The following is a 27,954-nucleotide window of genomic DNA, read 5'->3' as shown; positions in this document are numbered from 1 at the left end:
GAGAAAAAGAACTTGGAGTGAGAGAAGTAAATCATTATGTACACCTTTATTTGTTCAAAAAACATACAAAGATCTTGCAGTCATGCACTGCAGCGTGTTTAAACTAACACACCCTTCCAGTCTGCCAGGCAGGAAGAGACACACTCAGCTGGGCATTGTGTGGAAGGGGGCATGCCACTTGGCCTCACTCCGTCTTTAACACACACATATGCACACACTGCTGGGTCAGTCAGGCATCGCTCCTAACAACCGGCGCCTGGGTCTCGTGTTTCCATGGCAATCTGTACCAGCAATCTTCCCACGGTGGCAGCGGAACCGAGCGCTAAGTGTTGCAAGCAAGCATGTGTTTGAGTGTGTCTGTGCTTATGTGTGTGTGTGTGTGAGAGCACAAAGAGAGCGCTATCTTGTCCAGTGAAGAGCCCAGATGTTCAGACACTCACTGGGCTGAGTTGTCTCTTGACCCCTCAGTACCTGCCCTCATCTCTGCATGAACTGACCGTGGCACTGACACACAAACACAAGACAGATTAAAAAAGTTCAGACAAAAGTGGGTTTAAAAGTCACTGTGTGAGTTCCAATGTCGCTTTCTCAATTAGCAGGATTTCTTGATGCCAAGTCTGTGTGAAAAGTCACCTTTTCAAAAACCTAATATATGCAGTTGAATAATAGATGATAATAAATGCAGGTGCACAGTTGTTGTATCCTTATGGGATAAATCTGTCATTCCCAACTAGCGGTACTGTAGTTGCAGCCCATTTAAAGTATTTACCTAGAAGTAATGACTATAAAGTTAAAAGAGTTAGCAAAAAGCAATAAACAAACAGCTAATATAGTTTGCTAAAAGTAATGGATAAACATTTCAAATAGCTAGTTAGCTTAGGTTGGATAAAGGGTTGAAATAGATAGAAAAAGTTAAAAGTAAACCAACAAAATTGCTAAATATGGATAAACAACTGAAATGATTTGCTAAAATTGAAACAAACAGTTAAATTGTTAAAAACAGTTGAAACAGTAATGGCTCAGACTGATATTTGAAATGTAGCTTAAAACTAATATTTGAAATAGTTTGCTTAAAGTAAAGTTATAAACTGTTGACATAGTTTGCTAGGTAGCTAAAAGTAACATACAGTTTATAATCCATGGTGGTGTTAATGACCTGTCTGGCAGTGGGGGAATGTCAGATGAAAAAGGTTGATAACCACTGAAAAGGCAAGATAATCTGTTTTAATCTTTTTCTTCATATTGTGGTTCTCTCCAGATCACTGACAGCTGCATAGGTCACAGGCTACCCTTTTTTTTTTTTTTAAATCACTGCACTAGTGTTTTCTCCCCCTGCTGTTTGTCTGTCACACACCACACACACACACACACACACACACACACACACACACACACACACACACACACACAAAGTAGCTCAATAACTCCATTCTCCAAATCACCTGTGTGATTGTGTGAGAGTCAAATGTTGTGTACCGTCACACACTCCTCTGCAGATGATGGAGTGTTTTCACGGTCCATCATTCCCACACCTCGCCCCTCTCCCTCCCCTCCTCCCCGCTGCCATTGTTCTACAACGCAGTATAATTAAAGGAGCAGAAAGAGAAAGAAAGGAGGATAGAAAGAAGGACGGAAGGAGCGCAGGATGAGATTGGAGGCTAATTGACTGAGGATGACTGAGCAAAGGGGTGGAAAGATGGGGCCGGGGTGTGGGGAGGGAGGGAGGGAGGGAGAGTGACAAGCCAGGGACGGGCAGATTAAAGGGAGGGAGGAGGGACAGGGAGAGGAGGCGGGGGAGCCAAAACTGGCAACCCTGCCCCAACTGCCAAAGTCCTATTTTGTCATTGGGTGGCTGTGACAGAGAGAGGGAGCCAAGAGAGAAATAACAGAGAGCGAGAAAGCAAGAGACTATGCCAGTGATAGAGTAAAAGACTAAAGCAGCTTGTGAATTTTCTTAGTTGTCATGGGCCCTTGGGGGTCGATCAAGTGGCACCGCTAACTCACAGAGGGAAGGACAGAAGACACATGAAGAAACGACAACATCAACAACAAAAAAACAAACTCAAGTGACAAGAAGTAACTAAGGACAACAAAGCTTTTATAAGTAACAGCATACGCAGTGTGAGGGGCACACAGGGTGAGCAGAAGGGGAGACAGTCTTTAGTCTGGTGCCTCCACACAGCAGAGAGCAGCTGACAAGATCACCCAGATCCTTCAGTCCATCATCCATCCGTCCATCCGTCCAGCCGTCCGTCCGTCTGTCCGTCCGTCTGTCCGTCCGTCTAGTCTTTTGGTGAGAAAGGAGCAGAGACATGAAGAGACCTCACGACTACAGCTCCCCAGACTCGGACACAGACGAGTTTATCGACGTGGGACAGGAAGACAGCTACTGGTGAGCATCCGTCAGCCACACCTGAGTTTGTAAGACATGCTCTCCAATCACACCTTAAAGTAAAATTAGATGGTGTCCAGTTGTTTTTTGTAGTGCAAGACAAATTTGCTCAGTGAACTGTGAGCTTCACAGAGATTTTGACATCTGTCATGCACCAAACTGCAGACCAGCTGAGAGACTGCAGGGAAAGTTTCTAAGTCTCACGAGCTGATGTGGTTCATAAAACAGTAATGACAAATGAGTGATCCCTACTCTTTAGAGGTTTTCTGCATTCAGATCAAATACCTTTGTAAATTATTGGTAAATTTATTTAAGTAATTTAACCTGAGTTGTCAGTTTGAAGTTTAAACTTAAGGCCTGTGGCAGCAAATTTCCCGTATTAACTCATTCAGAAATATATATTCATTGCATTTTTCACTCTCTATGAAAATGTGTCATGTTTTTTTTACATGCCCCTGTGAAAAAAAGCAGAGGTTGGTATCATTCATTGCATGCATGACATTCATTACAGTGTGTATAGTTTTAAAAAATTATACAAGGCCTGTCATGCCTGAAGCATGGCTGAAGGCAAGAGCAGAATTTTCACTGTATTATAAATGTATTTAAGATAGAAAATATCTTCAGATCAAACACTTTTTTAAAAAAGTCTTTTGAGTCAAGTTTTAAAATTAATTCATCAAATATTTTTCTATTAAACTATAATTGCAAATTGCTGCGATGTAGCTATATTAAACTTTTAATCCTTTCCGGTTCAGAAACTCTTTGATGTTGCAAAAAAGCAGAAAAACTGAATAATTAAACTGAATAATTAAATGGACACCAAAGCAACAGAGAGAGACAATCCTGCTTCAAATATATTGAGGATTTTATGACATTTTGTAGGAACATTCGAGGCACACTGTGTGCGACTGAATGCTAATATTTAATTTATTTTATATACTTCCTCTCTTCATTACGCAACATACAAACATTTTTGCTTTATTTGAGAGATTTAAGTCACCGTCAAAAACGCTGAAAGTTAGTTATTCTTTTCAGTTTGAATTGTATTAAGGTTGTGATCTTTCTTTGTCACAAACATATATAATTAATCATATTTTTTCCATTATTTATATGCATGTAATTAAATATAAGTAGAGGGGATAATCTGGAAAATACACAATTACAAATACAAATTGTTTTACCTGAAAGAAAATAAATCACTTGCACTTTTGCCTGCAAATGTGACCAACGATGCCATGCTGCTTAACTGCAGCCTATTACTTATAACTTGCTGCATTGTTGCAGAAAATATCTGATAAGCAGTAAAATGGCTGCACACACTCTTCAGTCATTATACAATTTTGTATTTTAGGTGCATTAGTCAAATTCTTTGGTTGGGAGCATGGAAATGTGGACGAAAGGGAATATTCATTAGAGTGTATTTCTCAGTGCATCTACATTACACAAAAACACATTGACAGGAATATTGGTTACATCACAAGCACTCAGCACGCCAGTAACGCTGAAGACGGTTTGGATAAAATCAGATTGCCATGTGACATGCAAACAGAAGACAGTGAAGCCTTTTCAAGTCAGTCCCATCAAACATAAACCTAAACAAAAACACACAGCTAAATTGGCAGCCTTCACGTTCAACTCTAATAGAAACGCAATAAGTCTCTGGTGGGGCAGGGAACTCCGAGCTGACAGGCCTCTTTCTGGCCTATAAGATGAGAGTTCACAAACAAACACAATCCATATTGAGTGACTGTACTCGGAGGAGCTCACATCCCATGCTGCCATGTTGGAGCCCCATGTGAGCAAAAGCATCGCCCCGAGGCTATATAATCATCTTTCTAAAAGTGCTTTTCTCTCAGATGGAAAGGAGAACAGCATGTCATTTCACTGAAACTAATGTCCAGAAATGCATTTAACCAAAAACAATCTCGTCTTCCCTCCTCTCCCGGGCACTCCTTTGCCTTTCTGTGCCCAAAAAACAAATTAGATTGAAGGGAGCTGATGTGCCATCCTGCCTCTGTGTCATATTAAGAAGGGTAATAATAACAATATGCAGGAGAATCAAAGTTACCATACCCCCCCCCCGCCCCCATCTCTCCCTCTCTTTTACTCTATCTCCATGGTACAGCCCAGTCACCGGGTCCATGTCTCCTGGCAGCGCCTCACAGATTCTGGCCCGAAAGAAGAGAAGAGGGGTGAGTGGATTATAACCTTGGATCTTAATCTTTTTAGAGCTGTCTTTTTTTCTTTTCTTTTTTTTTGGTTGGCCCTAACTGTCCCTCTGCTCATCTTGTTTTGCAGATCATAGAGAAGAGGCGCAGAGACCGCATCAACCACAGCCTGTCAGAGCTCCGGAGACTTGTGCCCAGTGCCTTTGAGAAACAGGTAAATGCTTACAAAATCAAGCCTCGGTTTAAACTTATTCATTCTGACACGGTGACAGACGCAATAAACCAGCTTCATAAAATCTGATGCAACTGAGTGAAATGTTGCTCATTTTTCCCTGAAGGGTTCATCTAAGCTGGAGAAAGCAGAGATTCTGCAGATGACAGTGGACCACCTCAAACTGCTGCATGCCATGGGAGGAAAAGGTGAATTTTTTTTTTTTTTTTTTTTTTTTTGCTTCCTTAAAACAACATTTCGTTACACAACCTAGACACCAAAGGCCTTTGAAGTAATGCTGGAAAAGATCTAAAACTATCAAAAAGTAGACCAACATTTTGTTATTGTCCGCTTTTTTTAAACAAAAGATAAAACACCCAGCATGCACAGTATAATTTTCATGACTAACTGCATTCCATTACTGTTATTCAGCGCATGACTAAACTCTTTTTCTCTCTCAGGATACTTTGATGCGAGGGCCCTGGCAGTCGACTACAGGACCCTGGGTTTTAGGGAGTGTGTTGGGGAGGTGGTGCGATACCTCAGTTCCCTTGAGGGCGAGTCCCCGGACCCTATAGGAGCCCGCCTGGTCTCCCACCTCTCCCACTGTGCAAGTGAGCTAGACCCTCTCCTCTTACAGACGCCCCCAGCCTCTGCCCTGCCCTTCCCTCCTTGGCCGTGGGCGTCCTTCCCTCAGATCTCCCCCACCTCGCCGGCCTCCTCCTCACCGCCTTTCCCCAATGGGCGAAGAGATCTTGCTCTGCTGGGGAGCTACCCATCAGCCGCCTCCCTTCGCCTCGCCCCCCTGGCTGGCTGCCAGCAGGGTGTGCCACCGCTCCTCGCGCCTACAGCTCTGGCCACCGTCCACAGGATGCCCGCCCTCGCAGCATCCCCTGCCCTAGCCCCCTCCAGACCGACCCAGCCGTCCCCTCACTGTGCCACCAGGGCCTCGCCTCTTCCCATCCCCACCCCTTCCTCTTCCTCTCCTTCCACCTCCTCTTCCTCCTCCTCTACTTCATCATCTTCTGCTCCACCACAAATCTCTTTCAGGCCCTTTGCACCTCTGGGGTCTCCCACAGCCCAGCGCAGGGGCTTCAGCGGATCAGCTAAGGCGGCCCAGGGATGGGGGACTGAGATCGGAGCTTTCTGAGGCTCAACTCTGGTTTTGTTTTCCAAATGAACTCTGTACAGTGGACATGGAGCTCCCATGTGCACCATGTAGCAAATATGATCCCTTTGGAGAAAGAAGTATTGGACCTTTGATGACTGTGTCCACCTTTAAGGAACTCTAAAAGCCATATCAGACTATGGGTGAAGTTTTAGATAAACACAAACAATCATATATGATAAAAGAATGGAGGAATGTGAAGAAATAGATTTCAATAAATTTATGTTCATGATCTTGCTTGAGAAATACACACATAGAAGAGTGTCCAACAGAGCCATATACATATATATATTATATAATGCTCAACAGGGTGATGTTGAGTTTTCACTGATCTTTTAACTGTGATATTTGTTTGTTTTTTTCAAAAACATTTATACATTTGATTACCTTTTCCAACTCTGAAGAATGTTTGACAAAAATCTCTATAAAGACTAAGTGCCTTTACCTCTGTTCATGTTTTCCTCTGTGTGTTTTCTCTTTCAAATGCAAACATGCAATTGAAGTGACATAATGTGTTATCAATACAAATAGCAAAAAAAAAAAAAACAACAAAAATACAACGTGTTACCCACTTATCCATATTAGCCGTGTCTGCAATCACAGCTTGCATGTTCCCCAGCCATAACCCCCGACTGCATCTAAGCTGTCTCCAGTGAAGGCTGATGGGAGCCGCAGTCTTGTGGCTGCAGAGGATAAACATGGTGGGAGCTGGTGATGTTTTTGGGATGCCGCGGCGAGGCAAGCAGACCCATCGCTTTGCCCTCTAATTGGCAGTCCCCTGTAATTAACTTTGCCCTCGTATCAGCCTATGTATCTTCCTCTCCTCCGCCTGTCTCTCTACCATTCTTCCTTTCCAATCTTGTGGTACACCAGCGGATATCTTCTCTCTCTGTTTGTCTGCGCCTCTGTCTGCTCAACAATGGACAGACAGTGAAGACGAGGGCGAGAGGGAGGGATTGAGCGAGACTGAGAGACGGGAAAACAAAGAAAAAGATCTGAAGGGTTGTGGTTGGGTGACTGATTCGGCGTAGACGTTCAATAACAGGGTGGGAGGGAGGCAGGAGACAGGGTTACAGGGCAGATGAGAGGAACTGTGAAGGTTTAAGAGGGCAGGAAGGGAAATGGTGTGAATCATAGAGAGTCGAACAGCATGCGCAGGGTGCACACTAAGCCCCCGAACAATGATGAATGACAGTGGCAACAAGTTGTTTCTCAAGAAGATCAGAATAATTGTGCCGTGCTTCACCAAAACAGCTCTGCGGGGATGAGAGAGCAGAGAAGAACCTTGTGTGTGTGTTTACTGCTGGAGAACGCTTTGATCTACTTCAGGATGCAATGTCTGTGGTCTGTGGTCCAAAAATGTGTGTGTTCCGCAAAGTGCATATTGTTTATTTGAGTGAGTGTGCTAGTGTGTGCTTAAGCCAGTCTCATGCGCTCGCTGCCCTCTTTGTGTGTCTGTGTGTGCCTTACTGAGTGTTTCGTTTATGTGGTGTTGTCTTGTGTGTGTGTGTGTGTGTGTGTGTGTAATGTGAGTCTTCAGGGCTGGCGTCAGGACTGAACCGCGGTGGCGGCGTGGCTCTCGTGCGAGGCCGGCCGGCGGTCGGACGGACGGTATGGTGGTGGAATGTTTGTGGAGGGTGCATACGTACGCACACGCGCGCGCGCGCACACACACACGCACGCACGCACGCTCGACACACACACATACACATACACATATACACACACACACACACACACACACACACACACACACACAGTCAACACACACACACACAGTCAACACACAGGCTGGCTGGCACTATTCTAGCCTCTGAGTGGAGGAGCCAGAGTCACCACCACAGCTTCCAGGAAGGACAACCACAGTCACACTGCACTGGGTTTCCCACGGGGGAGGGGAGGCTGGAGGGAGCAGAGAGGAAGGAGGGAAGGGAAGGGAACGGCGGAGAAAGAAGGAGGGAAGTGCTGTGTGTATTTGTCAGTGTGTGTGTGTGTGAGGCAAGAGTGTACGGAGCAGACTAATGCTGTGGTTCAAGCAGAAGAAAAGAGGAGGGTTCGATATGCAGGGGGGAGGGCAGAAGTGAGAGAAAAACAGGAAGCGAGAGAACATTTCCCCCCTGATGTGTAAATAAACTCATCCTTGTATTAGTGAAGAATTGTTTATTGGGTTATATGTGTGCAGTTTTTTTTTTGAAGATCTGTCTCGATTTGTGTGTGTGTGTGTGTGTGTGTGTGTAATCTTTAATTAGGTGTCACAATGTCAATTTTAAGACTACACCTGTCTTCAAATTGATCAGACCAAATTAAACATGTGAGCACTATTTCTAGGTACTTACTTATTGTCGTACCCGTTGTCACTGTTTCTCAGTGTGCAAGGATATAATGCAGTTTTATCTCTGACAATATTAATGCTTGTGTGTGCATGCATAAGGTGCAGACATACCTGTGTGCAGCCTCAGGCAAGGGATTGGGATCTGGTTAACCCCACTCTACATGGCTATTTCTAAAAGGCAGACAGATAAAGTTAGCGACTAGCAGCTAAAGAGCCACATATTTCCAAAAAGGAGCTAAAAGCAGAGTGATTAGACTTGATTTGTCAGGTGACCAGAAACATAACTCAAATGAATGTTATTCTGTCTGCTAGATGATGTGAACATAAGCAACCGTTGGCTAACACATTTGTCATAAAAGCTTGCAGTGAAATGTCAGTGTTGTTTTTACAACTCTGCTGTGCTGCCAATAAAAGGGCTTTTGCTAAAAATAAGAAAAGACAGGAGAAGAAATAACTAAATGGCACAACTGCTTTCCACATTCCTAAAATTCTGCTATCATAACGCTAAACATCTTGTCACAAAGACGTCTACTGTTTAATGGACTGTAAATGCTAAAAATGAATAGTTTGATGGGGCACCGTTAGCCTTTCCAAGCATCCAAAACACTTAGAAGATCTGTGCATACAGAAACTGTCACAATGTCAATTTTGTTTTTCTGTCAGTTCTATGTTTTAGATTTGATGAATGGTACATACTGTTATCCAGCAGACAGAAACGTGCTGGTATCACACACGAGACTGCTCCTTTAACTTGCTGTAAAATCATCACAGCAAAACGCGGGTACATGTTATGTGTTTAAAGGAAGAGTTTGACCTTCAGAAATAGGCTACACTTATTTGCTATCTTGCCGAGAGTACGATGAGAAGGTTGATACCATTCTCATGTCTGTTTTATATTTATGGAGCTAGTTAGCTTAGCTTAGCAGAAAGACTGGAGAGGGAAACAGCTAGACATAGACGGTTGAGACAAAGCTGTGGGCCTATTTGTGCATTTTCTCTGCTGCCGCTGGTTTTCTGTCGACAGCAGATTGAGGTGATTGTCCCTTGACAAGAGCTTCGGCCACCGTTGCGTTTACAAGACTTCTGAGCAGCGCTGAGTCTGAGCCTCAGATTGGAGGCTTCAGTGAGTCGCTGTCGGAAAGTGACAAGACGGGGTTCGCAGGTTAGCATGCTAACCAGTAGAAGAAAAGGTGTGATAAATGCTGAACTCGTTTCTTCTAGAGTGGTAATTTAACAGTCATTAACGCTAACGTTGGCTATGTAGCGATAGCAAAACAAAAAGATAAATATGCAACTGTTCACACTAACATCAGCTTTGAACATAACAGGGTCGAGTAATGTACCAATATTATCTCTTCTTCTGTTTGAAGATATAAGTGCCACCATGTTCCAATCTTCTCAGTTGTCTTGAAGCCAGGAAAGACTCTTGAAGCACAGCAGCAGTCAAAGCAGATGAGCTGCGTGTGCATGTTGACCAAAACAGCTGTTTTTGAGTGCCTACATTTGTACTTGTGAACTATTTACATGACATGTCATTGTTTGCTGTGAAAAAGAAAAACAGGAAAACACTGTAATGGTGCTGTCAGGTCCTGGCTGCTGCATCTCAGGTTCTGTTGGCTGTTCAGAGTCCAGATTCATTAAGGGGTGATCGACCTTTTGCTGTGCCAGTGAAATAAAAAGCCTTTAGAAGCTTAATCCTCCATGACTGCATCCACAATAAAATAGATAAATCTGATAAAACATAATGTTCTTGTTTTGTTATGGTCTTCTACCCACACTAAGTGGTGTAGAAGTAAGGACAGTAGCAGTGGCTTATAAATATAGTTTGGTGACCTCTGCTGTCAAAACTAAATACTGCAGGTAATCAAGCAAGAACTGCAGGGACAAGGATGAAAATGTAATAAATGACAGTGAATTCAAGAAATACACAATGAAATTCACAGAAATATTTGAATATTATTCCCATTATGTCTCGGGGGCTTGCAGGTGAGGAGAGGGGTTATAGACAAGGCAGAGACTGTGAGACTGGGCTCTCAATTCAAACAATGTAATTTATAGTGACATACGTGTACATTTATGGTTAAACAGACCTACATCACAGTATGTAACACAACATGGTCTATGTGTGAACCATAAATCAAGAGTCTAAGGATAGAGGGTGTTCAGTATTGTGTCCTCACCAATATTCACTTGAACAGGGAAAGTGGTCTAAGACTTAAAGTCTGTGGATTCGAGAGGTGGACCAGGGTCACATTTTGGCACCATCTTCTAATAAAAGTAGTCCAGAGCAAGTCAATTAAGGTTTTACAATTGTATAGTTGATTTCAATGAAGTTTTAGGTCATCTGTGCTATGATGCCAGTAATTTGACTCTCTGAAGTATATGTATATCTGTTTCCGCCATCTGCTGGTGTAAACATGCTTCTGTAAATCGTGGCCCAACACCCTACTGCATCAACTTAGAAATTCTATTAACAAAGCTTTGAATGGATGAATTGAAACACAAGAAATGTGCAAAAATAAAGAGATGAAAAAAACTGTAGCAACAAAATTGTAGCCTCCATCTGGCCACAGAGAGAACAAGAGAGCAACTTGGTCTGAGTCTCTGCTGCTGCAGATGGCTTTGTAATAATCCCTGGAGAGAAGAGCTCCTTCCTGGCGTGCTTGTTCCTCCTGCAGATGCAGCTCCAGCTTCGTGAGCTCTTTCTTTGGCCCTGTTTCCTCTGTTTTGGTGGGGATGTTAAGGTTATATGGAATCTCATCTCCGACAGCTTGGTATTGGTTGCAAAGCTCACAGTAGGCTTCAGATGGTTTATGACCTCTGTGTCTATGAGGTTGCAGGCAAACAAGGCAATGTTTCCATCCTCCATCAGCCCCTCTCTAGACAGCCCAGCATGACATTGAGTGGCTGGCTCAGTTCCCAGCTCAGTTTGATTTCTTGCTTTGGATCCTCGAGACATTTGAGATTTTGGAGGAAGACTCGGTTTTTAGAGTATCACTGCTGACTGCTGATCACTGTTGACAGGGGCTGAAGCAGAGGGAGGGAGCTGGGAAACAAGGTGTGGAGCAGCGCTGTTGCAGGTCTGAGCCTCAGCTCTCTCCAGGTTAAAGGATGATTTACCATCACATTGTTTGCTGGTCAGGGCTGCTTCATCACAGACATCATTATCATTATATTAGTATGATTACAAGTAATATTAGTATAGTATCAAACTGTAGTGACTAACTTTCCAGTTATTTGACTGGTAGCACACATGTACAGTACAGTATTATGTATTTCTACTAACCTTAAAAAATTAACTGTCTGATATTTGTTAAAATGATGATGCAACCACTATATCTTGTCATTTCTCTTAATTTGATAGACATTACATTTCTGCACGTGGTAGCTACCTTGTCAGTATCTCTGTAAATTATTACCAGTTATCTGTATGTGTGTTTCTGTGTGTGTGTTTCCATGTGTTTGCATGTGCAGAGCACTCTACACACAGTTCTTCAGGGAGAAACCAGACACGACATTCTGCAGCTTGTTAACTCTGGGAGGAGCAGGCATGGTGATGACACGCTTGAGATAGCAGCGGCGCCTGGGACATGAAATCAACAACAGCTCGTAAATACAGCTGTAATCATTCAACTCTAAACTGGGTCTACAATAGTGTTTGACTGAGTTAAGTGTTACATGATTTCTGGTACGAAATATATGCATGAATGCAGGTTTGCATGTACACATAAAGAATACCGTACCTGTGAACAGGGTCCCTGAAGTTTTCATTGACGTAGGTGTAGAACTGGCAGTTAGGATCTGCAGAGCAGGTCCTCTGACATGTGAATGGATCATTCATCAGTTCAAAGCGAATGTCAGAACCTTGGAAGTCCACTCCCTCATGTTGCACCTTCAGCCAGCCTGTAAGCAGAGAGACACACGGCTAATCTGCCCCTGCCGGCCAAACTACAGAAATACTACACCAACAATAAAGTGAAAGGATGGTTACATAAACATTCATATGAACTAAATGATTCCAGTCTTTGTCTTGTTAGATTATATAATAACCAAGTCTAAAATAAGAGTGTTTACCACATGCAATGTTAGAGCAAAAGTGGTTCAGTCATTAACTCATAATGTGGGAACTGTGTACACTGTCTGTGTGTAACTAAAGCAGTTCATAGATGGTCAGTGACCTGTGCTGGTCTACTGGAGGTGTGACCGGTCTGACAGTTTTAGTGTTGTTGGTGATACATACTGTTATCCAGCTGACAGAAGTGCACTGGTAGCCCAGATGTGACTCCCTCTTTGGCTCTGATCACCATTTCATTTGGATTGTTCTTCAAGATACAGTGGAAATTATTACTGCAAAAATAATGAAAATAAAGTTACCAAAAGTTTAACCACTGTAGAAACTTTTCCAATATACAGTAACTTAGCACTTTCTAATTTCATTTTGTGCTGTCTTATTGGACAAAGTTTGTCTATTTGCCACATGAGAGAGAGAAAATAGTATTTGTTTCACTCTGAGAAAGTTTGTCACACACACACACTACCTGACAAATGAGAAGTATGTACAGCGTGGATTAACAGAGCACAGTGCCTGACAGTGTTCAGCAGAGGCAGCGGGCAGCGTCTCCAAGTCGTTTCCTGTGATCTCAGTCTTTGCAAAAAACTTGCTCTGACACGCTGGACAAAACACACGAAATACAATAAGGAAGTGTGCACAACGACCCGCAGGATGTTTTCCTGATGCTGCGACTGTTTGCCTACCTGGCGTGAAGTATTGAGTTATTTGTAAGTTGTGGGAGAATCCAGAGAATACGCCAGCCTTTCTGTTTACAAGAGGAGTCCTTGGTGCCGTCCAGCTGTATTTGAGGTGACATTTGAACCTGGAGCAGAACAAAAAATGACACCATGATTGAATGATAGAGCCGTGCTACGTCACTCCACCCTCCTGATGCCAGAGCACTGGATGGATTCACCCAAGTCACTATTCATGAGGAAAACTACTCAGTCCGTGAAAACAGTCGTATGACGTCTGTGGCTCTGGAGGAGTTTTGTCAAGTCTGAGAAAATAACCCAGATGATGTCACTGTGACATCACCAGGGTCATCTCAGCTCGGGCTCGGAGACAAAAAACCTTGACCTCCGAGCCTTATTCTCCAGTTTATCTCAACTTATGACTTTACCTTTAACTACATGTCTTCAAAAGATGACAATGTGACTTAAGCTGCAAAGTAACATTATGTTACCGAGTTTTACCTTATCTTCTCTGGTGTGAAGACGCCATTTACGAAAGTAAAGAACTGACAATCAGGGTCCTGTGTGCAGACTCTCTGACACTCTTCATAGTCGGCTGTGAACAAGACTCTGTAGTCCGCCCCCAGGAAGTCCACGTTCTGGTACACCTGTGGTAGACAAGGTCCTGGCAGACAAACAGCACAGCAGGTCGGCAGAGAGTGTTAGACCCAGACATCACAAACTAATGAATGGTTTTTGTAATGGTTTAAAATGTTTGTGAACCTACTTGGCTGTGGGTTGCAGGGTTTGAGAGAAAAGCCAGAGGTGACACCGATAAGTGGAGTCTGGACTCTGGGCTGTCCAGAGGGAGTGGACTTCAGGTAGCAGTAGAAGTGCCTGCAGAGAGCGGCAGATTTAGACAAATTTATTAAAAAGGAAAAACAGAAATATCACATTGACATAAATATTCAGACCCGTTGCTGTGACACTTGAAATTTAGCTCAGGTGCCTCCCATTTCTTTTGATCATCATCCCCAAATCCAGATGTGCAAAGCTTGTCACGTCAAACCTGAGAAGACTTGGGGCTGTAATCACTGCCAAAGGTGTTTCAACTAAGAACTGAGTTAAGAGTCTGAATACTTATGTCAACGTGATATTTCAGTTTCTCCTTTTCAAAGAAATGTGCAAAAATCTGTTCTCTATTTATCATTAAGGGGCAGACAGTGTCATACCTGTTATCTTTGGTCCATTCAGCTCGAACATAAGTAAAGAAGAGACAGGATGGGTGCTGGGTGCACAGCTGCTGACAGTGCTCCACATCAGGAGAGTAGAGAAATGTTATGTCTGTTCCCGGGAAATCCATGTTCTCCTGAAGCCCTCGACTGCATTCTGAAGAAACAGAAAAGAGCCACAGACACATTTTACATGCACAAATAGACACATATTAAACCACATGTGGTATTCAGTAAAGTAGGTAATTTAACGTGTAAAATATGTAGTGTATGTATTACCTTGACTGAAGGAGAGGCTGCAGAGAGAGAGCAGACCCACCAAAATCCAATTGGTTTGCATCCTCTTGGTTTTGCCGATGCTCTGCAGAGGAGAAGATCGCTGAAGCACGACTGCAGTGGTGAATCTGCAACTGCACAATGGCCAAAGGGCTGTTTTGCAACATTTGTACATTTGATCTATTTGTACAACTGATTGTTGACACAGTCAGTGATTGGATCTACTATTGGCAGCTTTACAATAACCAAGTAAATAGAACTTATAAGCTAGATGCTACAATGCTGATATTTCTTACCTACCTATACAGTCGGGCCACAGCTCAGCTTCACATTGGCAAAATGCATGATGTTCTTTAGACATCAAGTCAAATTTTACTTCACAGCATTTATATACACTTACTTCAAAAGTTCATTGTCCCATCCAAGGCGTTCAGTGATCTGGTTCCTGTTATGTAAGGGAGCTATGACCTTGCAGGTTTATTGGCTGAGTCCAGATTAAAATCAACATGTGGATGTTCTGGTACCAACAGACATGTGTAACCTATTTTGTAACTCGCTGAATCCTCTCCCTGAATTATAATGTCACTTCTTGTTCTTCTGCACGTATCATAATATGAGTGGGGATGAAACATTGTTTGGAGCCCTGAAACTGGCAAGTCACATGCAGTGATAATGGTTTCATTTGCCTCCAGGGTCAAGGACATAACAGCTCAGTGAGATGATGATGGTAAAAACACCACAAGGGCTTTAACCCAGACAATGCATCTTTGTAGTCTTGGTATAAAAACATTTAAAAACCCGTTTAAAAGTTCATGTTCGGTTTATACACTGTGTTGCAACTTGTCGGCCAAACAGGGAATGACAGGGAATCAGAAGGTCTAAAAACCAGAATGAGGATAAAACAAACCAAAGGACAGTGTAATCAGCAGTTGTTTATTTAAAAAAAAAAAAAAAAAAAAAAACTCTAAAGGCGCAGGGATAAAAGTAGATTTTTCACCTCAACCTCATAAAATAAGTTTCATCCCAACATCAAATTTGCTATTAGAGATAAGGTATGATGCATATGGTAAAATATTTTGGTGTAGACCCTACAGTTATGGTTTAATGCCATTGCGCCTCCTTACATAGACCTCAGTAAAACATCTTCCAGACAAAAGTGGGCTAAAGGAAGGCTCGGTGTAAACTGATATTGATATTAACAAAGGCAATATTGAAAGTTGCTTTTTATTGTTTTTTCTTTAGAGCACAAAAGAAATATCTGTTGTTTAAGTCATGAACAAATCAAGTACAGTAACAGCAAATGCATATATTTCTTAAAAATTGCAGGCAGGTAAAGTAGTGCAATACAAGGAGTGGTTATATATTACACAGCAGGAACAGGTCATGTGTTTTTGAACCTCAGAGGTCCTTCAGAAGGTCTTGTCCCTGTGGTTTCTCCAGCCAGGTAGGAGGCCAGGTAGCTTTGATGCTGGGTCTGTCCTTCAGAGAGTTATAGTACGCGGCCACCTTCGGGTAACGCTCTTCAGATAACCTAGAGAATGAAGAAAAGTTATTACGCGTGCGTTGCTTTTTTTAATATCCTTACATTCCTGTCGCGGTGCAGTTTAAGGTCATTTTCAGTAATTCAAACCACTTACCCAAAACGGAAGAGATAAGCAATGCTTGGATAAAGAGTCACATCAGCCAGTGAAAAGGTCTTTCCTGCCAGAAAAGAGCCTGAGACCTAGAAAGCAGCAGTTCATGGTCAAGTTCATGTCAACCAAGATACATATCAGCAGTGATGGGAGGGGTTATAGCTTGACTAACTGAACACTGCACGCACATTGTAGGTGAAAGTGCCTTAAAAGGAGTTTGACATTAAGCCTATTCATCAAGACCGGAGACTAGCCTTCCTTTGTCAAAAGGAAAAAAACACATTGCAGTCTTACTTTTCTCTGCCTCAGTCTGACTTCCTGGTTGGAGCAGCACATAGCTAACCCAATACTGAACTACTTGTTGTTTTTACACAAAAAACAAACAAACAAAAAAAAGATATAAAGTGTTGATATGCTATCTTATGTGCTGGTTGGCATATTTTGTTTCCTTTGGACCGATGCAAGCTGTTTCCAGTCTTTCCATTCTTTATGCTAAGCTAAGCTATGCTAATTGTCTCCTGGCTCCAACTTCACATTTAACTTACAGGTGTGAGAGTGGTATTGATCTTCTCATCTAACTCTTGAATCAAAAGTAAATAAGCTAACAAACAATCTATTGAATTATTCCTTTAAGTACTTTCTTAAAGATGTTAAAAACAAAACCTGGTTTTGCAACCATTTTGAAAAGATTAAAAGGTCATTTTTTGTGTGAATTGTAAACTGAAGTTTTAAATTTTTTTCCAGAGTTTCCAATTTCATTCGTCTTATCTGAACTTTAAATATTGTTTAAGAAAGAAAAACAAAGACTATACTACAAAGTGCTTGTGCTACTGGGCTGTTACAGGAAGCTTACAGAAGATAATTTTTATCTACCGGATCTATCTGCAGCATCAGTTTATCAAATACTGAGCTTGTGTCGCTTCAATTGAAAGCCTGCCTCTGCAGCTCCGTCTTTTGTAAATGTCTTATGTGTCTGATGGTGTTGTATTTTATGTATGGATTTACCTTCTGCAGGTATCCCTCCCACATCTTGATCTCAGCACACAGAGCCTCTCTGTTTCTCTTCACAGCAGAGTCGTGTCTCTCTCCCTCCGGGACCTTCCAGTTGTAGTAGATAACATCCCCTGAAAAAAATGTCACAGGCATTCAGCTTTGACAGAGGATGTATGACAACTATGAGACATATCGACAAAATCTATCCACACACAGTGCGGTGACTGATTGTTTTCATTTAATTTTAGCACCTGCGGTTGGGCTCAGTGAAGACATTATTATTCAACATCAGTTTTAGACTGAAGACAGTACAAGATGCTTAATGAAAGTTTAAAGCAGCAGAAAATGATATGTTCACATTATGCACAAGCTAAATGTACTTCATTGGAAATTCTGCTCTATTATTTTTGCACCCTTAAATACTCTGCCTCATGACTTCAGCTTTGCATGCAAGCCAGTCTGAGCATGTGATCCTTTGTGTGATTAACATGTGACCTCTCAACATCACTACCTGTTTTGAGGGTACACTTAATGCATTGGCTTAATTATGTGAATGTGCAGCTCATTAGTGCATGGCATGTGTTTTCAGCAACTCAGGTCTCTCGAGGGGGGCAGAGCAGCTGATGTTCAGCTTCCTCTGAGGAGATTGACTGAAGACATGAAGTCTCTGGTTTAAAAGGTAGCAGATTGGTGTATGATGTTGCCAAGTGCAATGTAGGACAAAGTCCCAAAAGGCAGACCTCTGAATGGGAACAACAACTTAAGTCATAAAGCTGTATCAGAGAAAAAGCTCTAGCGGCCTGGTTAGACATTAATAAGTCACTAAATCCAAGTGGTTCAAAAGTTGTTACGTGCAAAACAGTGGTGAAATACTTTTGCATTTCAGGGTGAACATACCCATTTTCTGGTTGAGTGTGAAACCCTCGAACATGCGCTGGTACATCAGTGCCTGCTCAGCGGGGCAGTCAGGGATCAGCTTGTTTCCCTGGGACTTGAACTGACTCTGTTGAAATGAAAAGAGCAACTATTATGAACAGCAGCATGGAGCTCCGGTTTCTCTGCCTATGCAGTATAAGGTTTCTGATTGTCTGCGGAGCATTGTTGAACACCGACAGCGCGTGGATTACTCCTACTTATTAACTCTTTGGTAGTATCTGGCTTCATTAAATTTCAAGTAGGCTCAAATTCAGCACTTTGGCACAAGTTCTCACCTCCAGGTACATGCAGGCGCCGTAGGACTCATTCAGGACATAGTTCTTATGTTTGAAGGCAGGAAGCTTTAAGACAGATAGAGTGGAATTAAAACTACTTAAAGTTTAAGCATTCTTATTGAACATATATCACTGTATTGTATTTAAGGAAATATACAGACTGACACCGGTCTGAACTTACCTGACCCCTGGGATTCATGTTCATGACCTCTGGGGACTTGTGCTCCATTTTCTCAAAGGAGAACAGTTTTTGGTTGTAGCCCTGCAGGTTCTTCTCCTCCAGGGCGATCATCACCCTCCAGCAGGGAGGAGAGCCGGAGCCCCACAGCAGAGTCATGTCCTTGGCCATGGTTTCAGAGTGAACTGCTGCAACTGTCAGACTGAATGAGATGAGGAATGGTGGAAGGAGTGAAGAGTGAAGCCAGAGTGTGACAGAAACCTGGTTTTATAACAACCTACACTCCCTCCATATCCGGATTGGTGGAATAAAGTTCCATCCCATTTTTGTGTTATCAACAAAGATGTGTGGCTCAAGACAGTTAAGATAGTTCACGCCCTGTCTAAGCATGTTAGTCCCCGCCCGTCCCCTTCTGTAATTCAGTGTAGCATGAGGTCTGATTAAAAGACATATGCATATTTTTATTAACCGCACAGATCAGCTGATTGCATTTATAATCTACTTAAATGAAGATTACATATCTAGTTGCTTGTACCAGCAAGAATTAACAAAGCCAAATGTGTGGAGGAGTTTTCTCTTGTTTTGTATCAATACTCTTTGTTCTCATGTGCAGATCATGATATATGGGCAAAAAAGAAACATGAATCCACCACTACAATTATGCAATTTTGAGCACAGATGGGAAGTTAAAAAAATGACAGTTAGACACTGACGTTGCAACTAATAATCACACTATTCACTTATGTCAGAACTATACATAGAAATATAGTTTTATGGTAAAAAAAAACAGGCAAAATAGAAGATAAAACAATAAAAAAAAAAGGTTGGAAGAAAGTAGCTGTATTCCTGCTATGTTCCTTCAGTGATTTTAAGTTTTAAGTATGTGTTCCTCATCCTCCAGGGTTTATAGGGATCTGATCATGACTGCGGTTTTTTCATATATGCCCCACTATTAATATTGTTTTGTATTATATTGATGCTTTAAAGTCGGTTTTTACTTTTTGTAACTGTTTCTGCAGTAATTTGCTGTTTTCCTGTGGCGTCTGTGCTGCATCCTGAAGTTGGACACTCACAGTGACTCAGCATTCACCTCTGCACACACACACAGGCTAAACCAGTTCTGACCTCAGTCATGTAAACTAAACAAACAAATTTGTACTTAATGTAATTGACACCACCTTCCTAATTCATCCTCACATTTGAGACTGAATAGAAAAACTACATACACACTATTCACCTTGTTCACGTACATTTTGCAGCGTCTTTGTGCCTCTTTCTCTGAGTCAGTCTTTGAACCCTGGACGTTGTGTGTTTGAACAGATGCCAACCACAGCTCTGTCAGGTATTTGACACAATGATCTCTTTGCTGTTTTGGTTTGCAGCTGCATTTAAAAACAACCTGTTGAATAAAAAGAAGCTGCAAAAATTACACGATAAACATGTTTTTGCCAAAGCCTCTTTCTTCCAGCGACACATTAAACCACTGACGAGCTTTACATGACTGCCGTTTCATTTTCTATCTAAAGTTCTTTGTCATTGAAAAAAATGTGTCCATCAGTATGCACACAGTGTCTTTGTTGAGTGTGAGCGTTTCCTGTCAGTGTGCGTGACCCAGTTACTCAGTTTCATTCTACATGACCAGAATGACTAGCTAGACGCAGACATTTTCTGTTGGCAAAGCACACAAAGGCCATGGTGCACCACTACTTGGAACATTTTAGCAGAATATTTAATATGTTGGCTTGATGCCCCTTTTTCTCTTTTTTTTTTCTTGTCCTGTGTACACAGGGTGTCCACACAGAAGAGTCACCGTGAACTGCTCTCATCGGGCCCCCCCTGTGTAAACGCGGTCAAGGTTGAATAAATGGATGAACACAAAATTCCATGTAATGGTTTTTGTTTTTAAAGTAGAGGCTCTGTAGGAAGGATGGAGTTCTCTTATACATTTACATACTGACTTATTTCAACCTGCTGGTTACATGAGGCCTTTTTTGTTCAGGTCTGGTGTTTTCATTTTGGAATATCATAAATTTGGTTTTGTAGGCTGATTGTTGGCATGTTATCATCAGCGCTGATTCACTGGCATTGTCATAAAGAGTGAGAACTGTGGCTATATGCGTGCACTGGTTCAGTGATACATGAGTTTTTAAAGCCGAGTGTGAGACTGTCAAATGTGCTTGTGCTTCCAGCTAACAGAGTGAAATGAAAATATGCTATTTTGATTAGATAAATGTTTTCATAGCTCTTAGAATAAACATTATACATATTCTACGTTGAATGCGGCAGCCCCATGATAATTATTTTTTCTCTTCCAAATAAAAATACCAACTGCCTCTGTAATTGTCAGCTGGTGGAGCAAAACAGGGGACGCCCCAAATCCACGGCGCCAAGACCAAAACGTAAGCTCAGAGAAAAATATAAGACATTCAACAGGTAGAACAGGTAGCTCAGATTCATGGTCCAAGATAAGAACCACAATGTCTAATAGAGTTGGTAGGATCTGAACTCAAACTCATACACACGTATAACACCTCTACATAGTTAAAACATCAATATAGTCATCCAGGTCAGCGCATGTCTCACAGAGGATGTGCATTCTGCATAAAATGCAAAGTCATGCAGAGGATGCAATGGAGAACTATCTCCTTTACTGCATGCAAAGTCATGGTAACTCAGGACATTTCAGTTACCTTTGTACAGATGAAAACAAGTTCGGGCACAACCAATCAGCCAACAAAACGCACGGGTCAGGTCCTCAATGACTCCGCCCACATCTTCTACTGAGATCTAATCTACCGTGCACTGGACCTGAATATAGGGGTGTTGGCGGGTTGTCTGCAATCTGATCACATAAGCTCAACTATAACATCTAAACTTTTCCTCGTCCTTCACTCTCAGACTTCAGCAGTGACATCTTGGCTTTTATTTGTGCTATAATTGCAGACCCACTACAAAATTCAAATGAACAAAATATAAGTTAGTTTGAGAAAAAATAAGAACCACATTTCTGCCATTGTGACGCTGATGTATTTAATGGTTATCTCAACACTGTGTTTCATTTTCAGAAAAATAGAAGAGCTATATCATATTTGACAAATTATGAGTTGTGCACAAATGTTGAAACCTACAGGAAGACTCAAAATGCATTAAAGTGCTGCTCTAGTAACTCTTAGAAGCCAAACTACAACACAACAGGCAGACGTGGCTTTAAAGGGGAACGTGGATATCAGATGTCTTTGAGTGTGTCTTGTCCCTTGGGGTTCTCCAACCAATGAGGAGGCCAGCTTGCTTTGACGCTGGGTCTCTCCTTCAACAGAGTGTAATACTCTCCCAGATGAGGGTAACACTCTGCAGATAACCTGCGAAACAGAAAGGCAGGAGACACTTTATTTTCAAGCCATATGTGCACTTGTCAGAGTGACTTCAGGACAGTACACCAGTCATTTCCCACTCACCCAAATCTGAAAAGAGTAGCAACAGTTGGAAAAACGGTCACATCCGCCAGTGAGAAGGATGGTCCTGCCAGGTGAGCGCCTGAGCCCAGCTGAAAAGAAAGAGGTGACAAATACAGCATGTTTGAATGTGTCAGTGCATTCTGAGTTTGTGTGTGTGTGTGTGTGTGTGTACTGTACACACACTACCTTCTGCAGGTAACCCTCCCACAGTTTGAGTTCAGTGGCCAGAGATTCCTTGTTCCTCTGAAGAGCTGAGTCATGCCTCTCTCCCTCGGGGATGAACCAGTTATAGTAGATAACAGCATCTTAAAAAAAAAAAAATCAAAAAGAAAAACACTCACATTAACATATTGAACAGACAGCAGCTTTGGTGATTATATTATTTATTTATTTATTTTTTTAAACCCTAAATGACTCATTAAGCATTTTAGTTCTTAGCAAATATTCCTCAAATAGGACTAAATAGTACTTTTGTTTGGAACTACTTCAAGCAGCTGATTTATTCAAATTTGGTGCTTTAGTATTTATAGTAGCAGGACAGTGTTTACTTATTTTGAGTCAATCCCACATACACTGTGGGATTGACTCAAAATAAACTACAGTGCCCACAGTTATCATAATAAAGGAGCACCTAGTGAAACATTGCAGCTCACTGGTGTGTTTTTAATAGTCCTGGACAACAATGAAGCTCTATGCACAGACAAATACACAGCAAAAGTTTGGGCAGTCTTGTTTTTTGTAGCCAGCTGACTCTTTCTATTTAGGAACTTTCAACTTGTCTTCATGCAGATCACTTCAAATATGTCCCGACTGGCTTTCGGCCGAGCATATTTTGAAATCTACCCACAGATTTCCCCCTTTTTTACTGTTTTGTGTGGCTACCATTGCTGTTTGAAATTAATAGAACATACCCAGTATTTATTGATGACAGGATGAAACATAACAGGTCAAAAGAATAATTCCTGATGACAAAATAATGTGATCTAAGAAGTCAGATTTGGTTTGTGTTGCAGCTTGTGATTACACTGCAGTCACCTGACTACTTAAGGGATCTTGTTTGCTTGTCTTACTGAGTTTTTCGTAGAATGTGAGACCCTCAAACATGCGCTGGTACATCAGTGCTTGTTCTGCTGGGCTGTCTGGGATCAGTTTGTTTCCCTGGGACTTAAACTGACTCTGACACAAGGAGAGGAAAGACACACACATTTAAACATATCACACTTCATAATGCTTAATTTAGTGTTGGTATAATTGCTGGAGTGATATTTCTTTAGTTGACGGAGTGGCTCACTCACCTCCAGGTAGAAACAGGCTGCATAGGATTCATTCACAGCGACGTCTCCATGTTTGAAAGAGGGAAGCTTCAAAAACAAACAGGTTACAAGAAGACAGGCTGTTTAATGGTTTCCTGTTATTAAGAGTTTCTGTGTTAGTTAAATCCAGTGTTAATGCTAATGCTACTGGGAGCTAATTAAGACAACATGCTGTGCTGGTAGTGTTGGGGACCTACCAAGTGCTTTTAACACAACATGTTTAGCCATCTGTATGGAGAATTACGTCATGTGTGGTGTTATCTGAGGATCTGACTGTGCGAATATTTTCTGCACAGTAATGGTAATGCCCTCGTTTGCTTGAGCTGCCACATCATATCACATATCCTCGTTTATACAATTAGTTCCGACCAAGTAATTTCATTGGACGAGAGGCATTGAATGAGTGCTGCTGACAGAGTAACAACATGTATCACTCCGCTTCACAGGTGTTCTATTAACCATTAATCAGCGTTAATTTTAACGTCCGTTATCTATCCTAGATTGTAACAAACTTTGCAAAGATTAATATATTCCAGAAATAACATTTGAATTGAATTATGTATAAGAGTCGTCAGAAGAGGATGGAGGGAAGAAGCCATACTTCAGCGAACACCCGAGGCAACGTGTGGACAAATTAGCAAGCTACTGTGCAGGTCAGGAAATTGTTTAGCCTTTTTGTTGCTTAGCAATAGTCCAGTATCAGTCCAGTTGCGTAACTGTTTTCCAAATAAATGATGATATATACAAACAAACCTTAAACTGTTGTTGCTTATTTAACTAACATTACGCTCGTAGAACTGTTGTATAAAAGTAATATCACACGAGAGGGAGTGATGTACTGGATATCAGCACGGCTGTGATTCGGTCATGGGTACTCGGCCGCGTGATATTGCTTAAATATAGATAGAACGCATTGACTCGTATACACCAAACTACATTCAAAATCCAGTCAATTAATTTTTTTATCTTGCTTACTGATAAACTACATGCCTGCTAAATCACGAATTGAGACTGTAGGGTGACATGTAATGCCTCATGATAAATTCGGCACGCTGAAAACACAACTACTGTAAAAATTCTTTAAAAAGTTAATTGCTTACATTGGTCGTTACCGCCCTCTGTGGTGCGTTTGTGTGAAAGGCGCTTAACTGGGTCACAGAAATTCATAAGGTCATATACTTCTGAAAAAAGACGTGCTTGATAAACCGAGTATCAGCCAAATTAAAAACTCCTTCTCTTTGACTTGTTAGAGGACTTATTTTAAGCTTCAACAGGTGTGTTTTTGCCAGTAAGATGGAGATATTAAATGCTTAAAATTGTGAATGGACTTTGGCGTTACTTAGAACTATAGTATATAGGGGTTAATGTAAAGCGGCAGCGGCTGTTCCTTCTATTAAGGAAAGTGTTTGACGTTATTACGCACTATTCACACTCACTAGTCTATTTTAGTTAGTCTACTGGTTAGTGGTTATGATGGGGTTTTCTGCAGGTTGCTCCTACCTGTCCCCTGGGATTTATATCTAACACTTCTTGGGACTTGTGCTCCATTTTCTCAAAGGAGAGCAGTTTGTGGTTGTAGCCCTGCAGGTTCTTCTCCTCCAGGGCGATCATCACCCTCCAGCAGGGAGGAGAGCCGGAGCCCCACAGCAGAGTCATGTCCTGGGCCATAATTTCAGATTTCACAGCCTGAAGCTCGGAGCTTCTATCAGTCACTGCGCACAGGAGAGGAGTGATTTGTTATTGTTCTTCCCTCAGTTCATGTGGAGCTCAAGCTGCAATCCCAGCTCACATTGCCACCTACTGGCTTGGAGAAGAGACTACAACTTACTGCCTTTTAAAATAATGCACCTTCATCATAGTTTCACCTCATGTTATAAATCAAAAATTGAACACACGACTTGTTTTTTGAATAATCTTTTTTTTTAAAAATCAACTTTACTATTATACTATACTGGCCAGCCTGTATAGTGGTCAGCTGGCTTTAATGCTGGCTCTGTCCTTCAACAGGCTGTAATATCTGGCCAGTTTGGGGTAATGTCCAACAGACAGCTTTAAGAAAGGACACAAGGTTAACATGTAACTGAGAAACAAAGCAGCCTGGAGCAGCAGTGTGTGTGTATCTTACTGAGTTTATCAGTGAGGGCAAGACCCTCCATCATGCGTTGGTACATCAGTGCTTGTCCTGCAGGACTGTCAGGCATCAGCTTGTTGCCCTGGGACTTAATCTGATTCTATACCAGCAAAGACATAGAAAAAATAAAGATTAGGCCTATGTAATAAACTGTGCAATATTCGGCATGTTTCATATTTAGTTTCAACACTTTACCTCCAAGTATAAACATGCGGCAGTGGACTCATTCAGTGTGTTGTCTCCATATTTGAAGGCAGGGAGCTGGAAGAATAAAATAACATTATGTGAGCATAAGAAGTCATCTGCAGCATGGTCACATTTTACTGTTACTTTTTACAGACACATAGTATTCATAGGACAAATAAGAAAAAAATGAAGTTTAATATTGGCTAAAGGGAATTCATCTTCTACCCAGAGGCAGTTAGATTCAACTGGAACATAAACTTTGAATTAATGTGTGTGTGTGTGTGTGTGCAAGAAAAACTCATCTAACCATGAACCAGAATATGCCAGTGCTTTGTTCTTCATGATCATCGTGTGCATGCTACACCTACCTGTCCTCTCCGGTTGACCTCCAGCACTTCCTGAGATTTGTGCTCTCCTTTGTCTCTGACACACACACACACACAGCAGCAGTCTATGGCAGCTCATTGATCCAAAGGTTGGTCACCGACATGGTCTGCTGTGTATTCAAGGGCTCAGAAGTGAAAGCAGAGAAGAAGAATGACATGCACATCCACTTTTTCACTCAATGGTTTTGTCTTTTTATTGCAGAATGTGTATACACAGCATTTCAAGTGGAAGTGTCTGTAACCATGGTTTTTATGTTCAGCTCACTACATGATATTTATGCAGTGATGTTTCCCAGTTTTTGCTGGACTGTGAGAGGAGCGCACACTTCAGCTGAGACTGCTCCACGACCTGTTTCAAGTTCATACAAAGTACAACATGACCACAAAGTTCAAAGCAAATGTCCAAATGTTGCTCCCCTCTCTCTCTCTCTCCCTCTCTCTGCAGGGAGCAACATTTTAAAAACACATATTTCAGCTCTGACCATATCTTTCATTTTTTTCATCTTTAATTACAATTCACAGAATAGCCTCTTTCTCAGACTATAATACAAGTTTCTACAGAAAATTACAAAAATAATACAGAACATGAACTGCACTAAACATGCACGCTGTATCTGGCAGCTGACGAGGGCATTTACACATTTTTCTGCAGGATTCTCTGCATGTCCTTCAAATAGATTAAAATTTAAAAAAAGTCCTTATCTTTTTGTCTTTTTACACTTTACAAACAGTTCCTCTGAGATAAAACTTCCTTTTTCTGTGTTTTGAATCAGTCATTCATTTCAGCATAACAGACTATTAACGCTGAGTAAGGTGCAAGATGTCTGAGCTTAGCAAATAAATATTGAGAACAGTTCTGTCAAAATAAAAAAGGTAATTGTAGTCAACACTCACCCGTGATATAACTACACCTGTGAATTTGTGAGTCATCTGACAAGTAGGAGGTGAATAAAGCAATAGCAAGAGATGGCGAAAAGGTACAGCAATGTCCCTTTTAAATGAAAGGCACAAATCAAAACCTTTCACATTCCCACTGATCCACAGCCACACTCGCCACTTGTCAAACGTGCAGCTGCAGAAACAAAACATGATTCTCATTAAGCCTCTTTGTTTTTTCTGGATTTTTTTGAAACCGGATAAGAGAACAAATCAAGCTTCCTCTTCAGCCCGTTCGTCTTTACAACCAAAATTCACAGCTTAAATAAATGAAACATGGTGAAGTCACAGCTGCAGAAAGTTAAAAGCAAAAATTATCCCTTTGAACTAACGCAATGTTTAAAATATGTTTATATAAATAAAAAAACGTTTCAGCTCAGTGTAGAGGCAGAATCACTGAAATCAAATTCTCTTTTCCTTCTTGCCAGGTTGAACACATTATTCTCTATCTTCACTTCCACTTTTTCTTCTGGAGGATTTTTTTTTCTCTGCTGCATTAAAAACACTATGGTGGCTGCAGTTTCATCACTCAGACACATCAGGCAAGATAAGCAGCTGACAAAAACCTAAAGGGGCATGTAACTGCTGGAGTACAACAACGAGTGTGACGAAGGCAGGCAGCTGACGGAGGCGTCGCATTGATGTTTGCCGCTGCGTTTCCACAGCAAAGAGGACAGAGACAGGAGGCAGAGGATCACATTTGTGTGTCTGGAGAATCAGTTAGTCCCAAAGCAAGAGCTTCTTCTGGTGTCAGACCGTTCTTCAGAGTCCGCCTCACTGCGAGGAGAGGAGAGGAGAGGAGAAGAGAGGAGAGGAGAGGAGAGAAGAGGAGAGATATGGTTATGTGCTGTATCCCAATGCCATACTACATACTAAATATATACAACATGTACTATATACTACTGTTTAAGTTTTAGTTAGTGTAGAAAGAAATCAACATACTGTAACTGTTTTATACAGTATATATATATATATATATATATATAGAGATTTTTATAACAGGAAATGATTCAATACAAAATGTGAC

At 41.6% G+C, this 27,954-nt stretch overlaps 5 protein-coding genes across 10 annotated transcripts in view; 1 reads left to right on the top strand and 4 right to left on the bottom strand.

Annotated features, from left to right (window-relative positions):
• The first annotated feature begins 2,299 nt into the window (after positions 1-2,299).
• Positions 2,300-6,383, top strand: LOC111223390 (hairy/enhancer-of-split related with YRPW motif-like protein). Its single transcript, XM_022747512.1, has 5 exons — positions 2,300-2,392; positions 4,518-4,584; positions 4,691-4,774; positions 4,899-4,980; positions 5,233-6,383. Exons 1-5 carry the CDS (start codon positions 2,313-2,315, stop codon positions 5,919-5,921), a joined length of 1,002 nt encoding a protein of 333 aa, XP_022603233.1. The 5' UTR covers positions 2,300-2,312; the 3' UTR covers positions 5,922-6,383.
• Positions 6,384-10,302: 3,919 nt separating this feature from the next.
• Positions 10,303-14,956, bottom strand: LOC111223201 (coagulation factor XI-like). The gene is made up of 10 exons (XM_022747261.1): positions 14,905-14,956; positions 14,508-14,638; positions 14,229-14,385; positions 13,784-13,893; positions 13,519-13,681; positions 13,027-13,145; positions 12,810-12,942; positions 12,512-12,618; positions 12,015-12,174; positions 10,303-11,854 (listed from the first exon to the last, which is right to left on the bottom strand). The coding sequence occupies exons 2-10, from the start codon at positions 14,566-14,568 to the stop codon at positions 11,752-11,754; spliced, it is 1,113 nt and encodes a 370-aa protein (XP_022602982.1). The 5' UTR covers positions 14,569-14,638; positions 14,905-14,956; the 3' UTR covers positions 10,303-11,751.
• A 737-nt stretch (positions 14,957-15,693) lies between these two features.
• On the bottom strand, positions 15,694-18,762 carry LOC111223247 (glutathione S-transferase A-like). The gene is made up of 6 exons (XM_022747314.1): positions 18,524-18,762; positions 18,343-18,408; positions 18,029-18,134; positions 17,144-17,262; positions 16,142-16,227; positions 15,694-16,035 (listed from the first exon to the last, which is right to left on the bottom strand). Exons 1-6 carry the CDS (start codon positions 18,689-18,691, stop codon positions 15,903-15,905), a joined length of 678 nt encoding a protein of 225 aa, XP_022603035.1. The 5' UTR covers positions 18,692-18,762; the 3' UTR covers positions 15,694-15,902.
• A 2,766-nt stretch (positions 18,763-21,528) lies between these two features.
• LOC111223267 (glutathione S-transferase A-like) lies at positions 21,529-25,030 on the bottom strand. Its single transcript, XM_022747350.1, has 6 exons — positions 24,789-25,030; positions 23,271-23,336; positions 23,046-23,151; positions 22,162-22,280; positions 21,976-22,064; positions 21,529-21,879 (listed from the first exon to the last, which is right to left on the bottom strand). Exons 1-6 carry the CDS (start codon positions 24,954-24,956, stop codon positions 21,747-21,749), a joined length of 681 nt encoding a protein of 226 aa, XP_022603071.1. The 5' UTR covers positions 24,957-25,030; the 3' UTR covers positions 21,529-21,746.
• Positions 25,031-26,165: 1,135 nt separating this feature from the next.
• Positions 26,166-27,954, bottom strand: part of LOC111223266 (FH1/FH2 domain-containing protein 3-like) — a 56,037-nt gene continuing 54,248 nt past the window's right edge. For all 6 annotated transcript variants that reach the window (XM_022747344.1, XM_022747345.1, XM_022747347.1 and 3 more), the window contains one exon: positions 26,166-27,704. In XM_022747344.1, coding sequence (XP_022603065.1) covers positions 27,622-27,704 — 83 coding nt within the window. In that variant the 3' untranslated portion in view covers positions 26,166-27,621. The remainder of the gene's footprint in view (positions 27,705-27,954) is intronic.

The sequence above is a fragment of the Seriola dumerili genome, unplaced genomic scaffold, assembly GCF_002260705.1.
Source record: "Seriola dumerili isolate Sdu_G_001 unplaced genomic scaffold, Sdu_1.0 BDQW01000110.1, whole genome shotgun sequence".
In the NCBI taxonomy this organism is placed as follows: domain Eukaryota; kingdom Metazoa; phylum Chordata; class Actinopteri; order Carangiformes; family Carangidae; genus Seriola; species Seriola dumerili.
The sequence above is the reverse complement of the archived record's forward strand: the minus strand, read 5'-3'. Positions and strand labels throughout refer to the sequence as shown.